General features: G+C 38.5%; 1 protein-coding gene across 7 annotated transcripts in view; it reads left to right on the forward strand.

The window, feature by feature from the left end:
* Positions 1-4,063, forward strand: part of Matr3 (matrin 3) — a 41,945-nt gene extending 37,882 nt beyond the window's left edge. For 5 of the 7 annotated variants that reach the window (XM_036204369.1, XM_036204372.1, XM_036204375.1 and 2 more), the window contains 2 exons: positions 114-235; positions 2,820-3,261. In XM_036204369.1, coding sequence (XP_036060262.1) covers positions 114-235; positions 2,820-2,870 — 173 coding nt within the window. In that variant the 3' untranslated portion in view covers positions 2,871-3,261. Of the gene's footprint in view, positions 1-113; positions 236-2,819 lie in introns of all 7 variants that reach the window. The other 2 variants (XM_036204368.1, XM_036204373.1) reach the window with 2 other exon arrangements.
* The last annotated feature ends 6,006 nt before the right edge of the window (positions 4,064-10,069 follow it).

Consider the following 10,069-nt stretch of genomic DNA (forward strand, 5'->3'; position numbering starts at 1 on the left):
TTTTCACAAATATGTTGTCTGATTCAAGTTTTATTGTCAGGAAAAAAGATTTGAGACTACTAAGTAAAATTTAAGTTTACTTAATTTGTAAGAATGTATGTTTGTGTTTCTAGGTATAGACTATGTGATACCTAAAACAGGGTTTTACTGTAAGCTGTGTTCACTCTTTTATACAAATGAAGAAGTTGCAAAGAATACTCATTGCAGCAGCCTTCCTCATTATCAGAAATTAAAGGTAAGGCTGAATATAAGAGGAGATTTATGGAAAACATGATTTATGGAAATAAATGAGATAAATAAGTAAAATGTGTGTATGTCCTTTGACCCATCATAATGCTTTATCTCAAAGACATTTTTCCTTAATTGCCTGTGCGTTAAGGAATCTAATGGGTTCTGGGAACTTTTAGAGCCTCTTCACTCAAATAAAACCAGATTTGCCAGGCGGTGGTGGCGCACGCCTTTAATCCCAGCACTCGGGAGGCAGAGCCAGGTGGATCTCTGTGAGTTCAAGGCCAGCCTGGGCTACAGAGCGAGATCCAGGACAGGCACCAAAACTACACAGAGAAACCCTGTCTCGAAAACAAACAAACAAAAAAATGATTTAGTGGTATATATCCATAATTCTTAGACTTGAAAGATGGAATCAGGAGGATGAGTAGATCACCTTAGCTATGTAGTGAATTGGGAAGAAAGGAAATAATTTCTAACACTTTTTTTTACATTATAATTTATTTAAGTATTCTCAAACTAATTCTCAAATAACAAAGATGCTGGAGGTCTGAACATGAAACAGAACAATTAAAATACATTGAGTTTGTAGAGTACCGAGTCCCTGATTTATGTATTCATTTTCAAGACTGAGTCTCCCTTTCTGGGTCATCTTAGATTAGACTTTGGGATCTTTCTGTGTCAGCCTCCCAAAGTACTGGGATAATAAGTGTGAGCAACCTTTGAAGATTGCTGTTCTAAAGATACTGATGCTCTCATTTTTATCTATATCACAGGATAAATGAGTAAATCCCAATAGGAAGCAAGAACAATTCCTACTCTTTAGTTAGGAGTCTCTTTAAGGCTTCAATAATAAATAATACAAGCAAACCTGAAAGCAGTACTTAACTCAGTTGTAGGTGACTTGATTTTCACACTCCTTCATTTATAGTGAACAGTGGCTACTTGTTGAATATTTCTAATCTTGACAGTCAATGATAGCCCACATCTGGCCTAGTAACAGTAATAACTTGTAGTCAGAATGCTGGTACACTACAAATATTGTGTAAAGTTATATTTAGAGGGCGTGGGTGATGGCTCAGTGGTGAAAGCAAGAGGACTGCAGAACTCAGTTTAAATGAGAGGGGTTGGACTGTGGTTCTAGCTGTCACAGGTGGAAATGGAGCAGGCTGACTAATTAAAGCAGCTTTATTAGCAAGGTCTGGGTTTGATTGAGAGACCCTGCTTCAATGAATAAGGTTAAAGGGCAGTCAAGAAGGATGCCTCATGTCAGTCATGGGCTTAAGCATGTGTATACCCACTTAACGCATGAAAGAAAGAGAAAATGAAATTGCCTCTGGGGTATGGAGATGCAGCTCAGTGGCAGAGCTCTTGGTAGCATGTGTTAGGTCTTGTCTTTGACTCAATAAGGAAAAAAAAAAGATGATAGAATTATCTATCATCTTCAGGCTATGTTTCATGGTGCCTCATCCAAATCTGAACTCCCTAACACTTCTAATCCCAAGTTTTTCAAACAAGACCTGTGTAGCATTCAATTATCTCAGGACATTTCTGTGTTGACTGATGGACAAAGGTAGTTTTGAATTTTGAAATTTCATTTTAATTGCTTATATCATTTGCATTGCTTCCGAATGTAAATCTATATGTCTCTTACCATTGTGGATATAAGAAAAGAATGGTGGTCATTTTCAGTGCTAACAGCAATTTATTTTGGGAGGAGGATGAGTATGGTTTTCATTTATACTCCAAAGGCACTGTTTGGATTTTAGGCCATGTGGGGTCAAAACCATGTGTGTTACCTACAAGGGTCTGCTTTATCTTTATGACTAAGTATTTAGAGAAAAGATGAATCAACTGCATTAAAAGGTATTAGGGAGTTTGTGTTGCTCAAATGACAAATTGACACTATTCTTACCTGTTTTGACACTTAACTAGATGTTTTGTGTTTTTTCTTTTCTGTTTATTTTTTGTTTGTTCGTTTGTTTTCGTTTGCTTTTTAAGGATATAATGGCTTTTAACCCTCTCATCAGTCTGCAATAATCAGTACTGATATATTTTAACCAGAAACGGAAATGGTTTTCATATATGTTTGCTATTCCCTTAGAGTATTAATAGAACTGTGTCTAGAAATTGTACATTGGAAATCATAGGGTGGCAGGGATTACCAAACTATACTTTGTAGCCCAGCCACCTGCTTTTGTAAATAAAGTTTTATTAGAGCACAGCGGGTCATAGCCATAGTCTTTCAAGTATTGTCTATGGCTCTTTTAGGTCAGTGAAATTATTACAATAAAGATCTAATAGAGCTATTTCTTCCTCTATGATCATGTTCTTATGTTTTCTCATTTCTAAAAGTTAGGGTTAATTGCACATTGAAATATCCATTTTCCACATTTGCCTTTTTTTTTTCCATGCTTTATTGTTGTGTCCTGAGCCAGTTTAGTTTTCTATACTGAATAACTCATTCATAAAATATTAACATGTTAGTGTAAGTCCCTAAACCTGGACTGAATATTTTATTTTATAATTAATATATATACTAAATGTCTCAACAGTTACTTAGTCCCTGTAATTCTTTTTTCTCCCCTCAGAAATATCTGAATAAATTGGCAGAAGAACGGAGACAGAAGAAGGAAACTTAAGATGTACAAGAAGCTTAATTATTTCAAAGAAAACAATGGTTCTTTGATTTTAATGTTAACCTTTTTTAAATACAATACTGATAGTTAGAAAACTATTGTACTCTTTTGTTTTAGTGGGAAAATAATAGATGTCTGTTCATGTGTTTAAGTGTTATAGCAGAAAGTACACATACGGTTAAGTTAATGAAAATGTTTCTTTGTTTCATCAGAATGGCAACAGACAAAAGTACTTTGTAGAGATTGACTGTTGTAAGCTTTGGAAAACAACTTGCACCACTAAGAGAAAGATAACAGAACCATTCAGAAAAATGAAATTTAGTAGTTGGAGGCTTCAAAGAAATGTCAACGTTTGATTCCATTCAATAAAGAACAAAACCAATTGTATTTTTTATTACTTTTCATCTGAAACATTCCACATTTTCATCTGAGCCTTGCAGCGTTTTCATTTGACTTTGGAAGCTCTTGGTTGCATTTCATTTTTAGAGAACTTCATTCATGTGAGATTGGCAATTCAAATGCAGGTGCAGTTTTCTTTTAATGTCATGCTGTTTAGATGATAAGAAATATTAAGTAATTGGCTTTAGATTTGTAATTCTTTTTCCCCTGAGTTCCTGCTAGGTTTTGTATTCTAGTAGTCAAGTGTCATTTCGGTGAAATGTAAAAATATTCCCATTCTCTTTGACCAGTATTAATTTCTTGAGAACCTATTGCTTGTCACTTGAATCCTGTAGCTGCCATACATCTCTGGTATAAGCAACATTTGATTTTTGAAGTGTGTAAACCATCTCTATATTTTCAGGTTGTGATTTTTACATTTCTGCATTTTAAAAACAATTTGGCCATAATTCTAGATGCATGCTTCTAATTCATGTACCTGCACATGTGACCTTTGCGAGCAGAACTTTGCATGTATAATCTGTGTTTACTTGTAACTCTCTGGTTATATACTGCTTATATCTGTGGATTCAAGTTACTGAAGTGAATACCAATAAAAAAACAAACCTAGGCCATGTTGGTTGGTTGGTTGGTTGGTTGGTTGGTTGGTTAAAAGTTTGGAATGTTAACCAAAATATTTGTCAGTTGTTACTTTTTTTTTAATTCACTGTTACATTCTTGTGCATGCTTTAACAACAGTTTATTCATAAGTCTAGATTGGGTGTTCTAAAAACTACTAAAATCTCAGTTTAGTCCTGGTGGATTTCTTGTTCTTGTTACATTACTAAAAATGGGGCTTTTTTTCTTTTTCCTTTAACCTTACAGTTTTATATGCTGAGGATAAAGAAATTGTAAGAGCTCATTTTCAGAGATGTCCGTGCCTTTAACAATAGAACTGAAAATAGCATGGGGAAAATGGCTTTTGTCACTCTTTAAAATCAAGAAGAGATTTTTGGTGTATTTGATAACCTGAAGTCCAAGAATAGTTTCAATTTAATTCAGTGACAAAGAATTATTGGTAATTGTCTTTCAAATTCTCCAGCCCAGTTATCTTTAAAAAGTATATTTCAAATATATTATTGGTAAAATTTTAGTCTCCTCAGTAACATGCACAAAAAATCCTTGCAGATTTCCTTCAATTTAATTTTAACTGTTACTAATTATTTCCTTTTTTTAAAATCTAACTGCAACTATTAAAGTGTGGACAAGGCCAGGCATGGTGGCACATACCATACCTTTAATCCCAACACTTGGGAGGCAGAGGCAGGTTTGCCTCTTGAGTTGTTGGAAGCCAGCCTGGTTTACATGAGAATTCCAGGCCAGTCAAGGCTACATTGCAAAACCTTGTCTTAGAAGGCAAACAGATAAAAAGAACACTGCACATAAATGGAAACATCCATCAGCAGTGCTAGTTTATTTTTTTATATCCTACTCTGTGGAGTTGGCAACTTGAAGAATACTTTGAACCACTTACCTTTATTGTGGCATTAAGATCAGATTTTTTTTTTCCAGATTATGGCTATCGTTTTTATTTTTGAGATGCCTGTAGATGCAGGTAGTTCATATTGGCAGAGTACTTATCTAGCATTAACCCCATAAACGCACACACTTTTAATCCTATAACTCGGGAATATAGACAGGATCAGAAGGTCATTCCTAACAACATGGGGAGTTTGAGTTCAGTCTGGGATAGAGACCCTGTTTACTCTATGACTGAACTTGGATTTAGGATCCTTCCCAACCTCTATATACCTAATCACATGGCTGCTCCCTTCAGATCTAGTTTATGGCAAACCTATAAAAGAAAGGTTTGGTTTTTATTGTTGTTTTTAAACACCTGCTATAAGTTTGGACATATTTCCTGGTATTTCAGTGAAGGTTTTAGAGATACCCCTGAGTTTATTTTATAATCCTTTTTTACTCTGTTAGAAAGCTTGAGTTCTGCTAGTGTCAACTTGCATATCCCAGAAGAAATTTTCATTTTGTTGTGTGCAGTAGTTCAGCCCTGTTAGGTGTGCTTGAAGTGCCAAAAGTTAGTTTGGTTTGAGCCTAGCATGAGCAGTGTAGATGGTCTGCAGTGAGAGGTAACAGGAAGATGAATTTCTGGCTATAGCATATGCCTCCAGCACTATTTGGTAAAATTCTGAGGAAGTACATTTGGTTTTTTTTATCTTGTGTAGGATTGTGGACATGTACCTTTGCGGCAGTAAGGAAATTTTTCAAAGGTCATTTGTCTCCTACTGTGGATTCCCCATACCAAACTCAAGTTCTCAGGCTTATGGCAAGCACTTTTACCCTCTAAGCCATATCAGTGACCCCCTTTGTTGTTTTTTTCTCCCAAGACATTGTTTCACTATGTAGCTGTGGTTCTGGAGCTCAACTATGTAAACCAGGCTGGCTTCCAGTTCCCAGAGATCCACCTGTCTCTGCCTTCCAAGTATTGGGATTAAAGGTGTGTGTTTCCTCTACAAACTTTTGTTTTTGTGTTGAGACAAGGTTGCTCTGTGTAGCCCTGGAACGCACTCTCAAATCAGGCTGGCTTTGAACTCAGAGATCCACCACCAGGCCTTCTAAGAATTTTTAAGGTCATATCCACTATTTGAGTTATCTAGGAGGAAAAGATTTCCTTACTACCCACACCCCTGCTTCACACATGCACAGACACTTTATTACTATAGAGTCATTGGATGTTGCAAGGCAAGGGATTCAACTAAGGGCCTTGTACATGTTGGATATAAACCCTCAACCACTGAGCTTTTGGATGTCAGTGTGTCGTCGTCATCGTGTTCCCACCCCCCCCCCCATTTTAGTTTTTGTATTTTGGGATCTTTTTTGTTTGCTGGTTATTATGTATAGTGTTCTGCCTACATATATGGCTGCAGGCCAGAAGAGGGCACCAGATCTCATTACAGATGGTTGTGAGCCACCATGTGGTTGCTGGGACCTTTGGAAGAGTAGTCGGTACTCTTAACCACTCAGCCATCTCTCCAGCCCTGTTTTTGGATTTTTGAAACAAGATTTCTCTGGTTTTGGAGCCTATCCTGGAACTTGGTCTGCAGGCCAGGCTGGCCTGGAACTCAGAGATCCACCTGGCCCTGCCTCCCAAGAGCTGGGATTAAAGACATGTGCCACTGCCTACTGGCTGAATGTTCCTTTTTTAAGGTAATATGACAAGTTACAGAATTTGTTTAGCATTTTCACAATAAGTGTTTTGGAAGTTAAAGAATGGCAGCCAAAGGTGGGTGTGGTAGCACACAACTTGAATCCTAGCACTGGGAGGCAGAGGCAGGGGAATCTAAATTTGAAGTCACCCTGGTCTACAGATCTAGTTTCTGGATATTAAAAGCTAAACAGAAACTTGGGGGGTGAAGCACACCTGGAGGTGTACACTTGGGAGGAGAAAAAGGAGGTCTAGGCTAGTGGCTGGCTTGAACTATATGATATCCTTCATTTAGAATCTTCCATAGCTGGAGGTGTATCTTAAGATGTCTAGCTGAGTTTAATCACTATAGTGTGGGAGAGCTAACCCAGGACTTTGTACATGCTACGTGGGCAAGTGCTATAGCACTGAACTATTTAACTCTTTGAGGGTTTTTTGTTTGTTTGTTTGTTTGTTTTTGTTTTTGTTTTTTAAAGCATGGTGTCAAGCTACATGATTGTATTCATGACTCTAGACTTGAAGATATTTCAGAAGCAGAAAGATTCCTACTTTGTTCAGGGGGTTTTATTGTGGTATTGGGTATTGAGTCCATTCCTTCAAGTAAGAGTTAACACTTTATGTGGACAAGATGCTGTTTGAGTTTTGGTGCTGGCCTATCAAAAGTAAGGCCAGTTTGTGTTTGCTCACCCTTGCCAAGACTTAAGTCAGAAATGAGGGTTTCTCATTGGCATTTGATTGGAGCCAGGGGCTTAAAATGGAAGACTAGATAGCACTATTGTCATCACTTTGTAGTCCAAACTACTCAGGATTGCCTTAAGTCACAGATGAAGAGCAGTTTGAAAAGCATAATGAGAAACCATTTAAATGGAATTTTGTCCACCCTAAATTAGATTTCACTATAAATGAGTTATTAACTGCTACCTACCAAGTTCTGTATTGACCTCTATCTGGCGGTATAGAGAGAGCTATCTTAAAACCCTTGCCTAGCATGCCCAAGGTTCTTGAGTCTTCAGCACTAAGAAACCTGTGTGTCTTTGACGGCCACCTAAATTGTAATGCCATGCAAACCTATGGAATGGATTCCAGTTCAAGTAATGACATAACTCCTAATTTTCTGGTTGTACCCTGATGCTTGTACATATTAAGTGTTTCTGGCCCTTTTTTCATCTGCTAGTGAGCTGTAGGAAATCAACCCAAACTGGAGAAGTTCTGTTTTTACAATAGGACACAAATCATTAGTCTGTCCCACATCCACACTATTTTCCAGATCTCTTATTCAAACTATGTAGAAATAACCCTTTTTAACTTGGTCTGCTCTTAATTTTCATTGAAAGGGAAAAATGCTACATAATTACCCACCCTGTCAGTTACTAGACAATGCTAAGACAGAGTTCAAAAGTATTGACTAGCTGCACTCATTCTTATAATGCTAGCACTTGAGAGGCTGAGGCCTGAGGGCCATTAATTAGAAGCTACTGAGCCTTAATCCCAACACTTGGGAGGCAGAGCCAGGAGGATCTTTGTGAGTTCGAGGCCAGACTGGTCTACCGAGTGAGACCCAGGAAAGGCACAAAGCTACACAGAGAAACACTGTCTCAAAACCAAAAAAAAAAAGCATTGGAAAGTGAAATTCTCAAGTTACTCAGAAATAGGTTTACTTCAATGATAGGTTCTATCATTAACTTTCACAAGATACAAAATAAGAACAGTTATTCATGATCTTGTGCAGACATGTCCTTTTTGAAACAAGATTTTTGTTTGGGGTGTATTGTTTTGAGACAGGTTCCACCGGGCACTGGTGGCATACGCCTTTAATCCCAGCACTCAGGAGACAGAGCCAAGCAGATCTCTGAGTTTGAGGCCAGCGTGGTCTACAGAGTGAGATCCAGGACAGGCACCAAAACTACACAGAGAAACCCTGTCTCGAAAAAACAAAAACAGAAGGAACTTTATTGGGGTTGGGGATTTAGCTCAGTGGTAGAGCGCTTGCCTAGCAAGCCCAAGGCCCTGGGCTTGGTCCTCAGCTCCAGGAAAAAAAAAAAGAAAAAAAAAAAAAAAAAACAGTTTCAACTATGTTCTTGACTGGTTTGGAGTTTGATATGTAGACTAGGCTGGCTTCAACTCAGATCTGCCTGTTTCTGTCTCCTGTGTACTAGAATTAAAGAATTGTTGACAACATGATGGATTTAAAAAGGGGGTGGGTTGGAGTAGGGGTTGTGTGTCTTAGGACATCCATGTATTGCTGAATATGATAAACTGATCTGAACTACTTACTGATCCTCCTGCTTCCACCCTCCACATGTTTGTGTGTGCCACCATGCCCAGTTTTTATTTAGTGTAGATCAAACTCAAGGTTTAGAGCATGTTAGACAGACAACTAAGCTACATCCTTAAGCCTTCCTCCCCTCCCCCCAAGGTGGAGTCTGTCATGTACCCCTGCTACTGAGTGCTGGGATTCTAGATGGGCATGCTCAGAGTAGTTGTTTTGTGAAATAGTGGGGATTTAACCTAGGTCAGCCCTTTCATGTCTTTGTTTTTACTTTGAGACAGGTCTTACTGAATTGCCCAGTAGGCCTTGAAGTTGGAATCATCCTACCTAAGCTTCCTTAGTTACTCATGATCCTCCCCACCCCGGTATTAGATAATGTGTGCTAAGGAAACACTGTATTCCCATACCTCTTCGCTTTTTATTTTGGGACAAGGTCTTTAAATTGTCAGGGTTGGGGGCTGGAGAGATGGCTCAGAGGTTAAGAGCACCGACTGCTCTTCCAGAGGTCCTGAGTTCAATTCCCAGCAACCACATGGTGGCTCACAGCCATCTGTAATGAGATCTGCTGCCCTCTTCTGGCCTGCAGGCATACATGCAGGCAGAACACTGTATACATAATAAATAAATCTTTTAAAATAAATTGTCAGGGTTGACCCTGCAATCTCAGTATAGCCCGAATAGACCTGATTTTTATTTTTTTTTTGTTTTGGTTTTTCGGGGAAGGGTTTCTCTATGTATCTCTTGCTGTCCTGAAATTCACTCTGTAAACCTGGTTGGCCTCAATCTCAGAGATCTGCCTGCCTGCTGGGATTAAAGGTGTGCACACCACCGCATGGCAAATTAGTCTCCTGAGTAGCTGAGATTCCAGACATGTGCCATTAGGTCTGGCTTTGACCTAATTTTTAGGGGTGTTTGGGTTGGCCAAATGTGTAGTGCCTCTAGCCTGTAACCTCACACTATGGATACTGAGACAGAAGTATTGCTAAGAGTTCAAAATGAGCATGAGCTACAGGGTGAAACCTTGTCTTGTGGGGGTGGGACTAGAAAGATAGTAACAGAGGGTAACAGTATATACTGCTTTTGGCAGAGGATCTGCAGTCAGTTTCCCAGCATTCACGTGGAGGCTCACAACCACCTTTTAATCCAGCTCAAAGGCTCAGGCACCCACATACATGACATACATATAGATATACATGACATACATATAGATATACATGTACACTAGAAATCTTTTCACGTGCTGAGGTCAATTACAGGATATGTAAACAAGTCTTGATTGCTATTGTTCGTACTTTGGACTATTTCCCAGGTTCCTCACCAGTACTGTGTGGTTTT

This window comes from Onychomys torridus, chromosome 13 (genome assembly GCF_903995425.1).
Source record: "Onychomys torridus chromosome 13, mOncTor1.1, whole genome shotgun sequence".
NCBI lineage: Eukaryota > Metazoa > Chordata > Mammalia > Rodentia > Cricetidae > Onychomys > Onychomys torridus.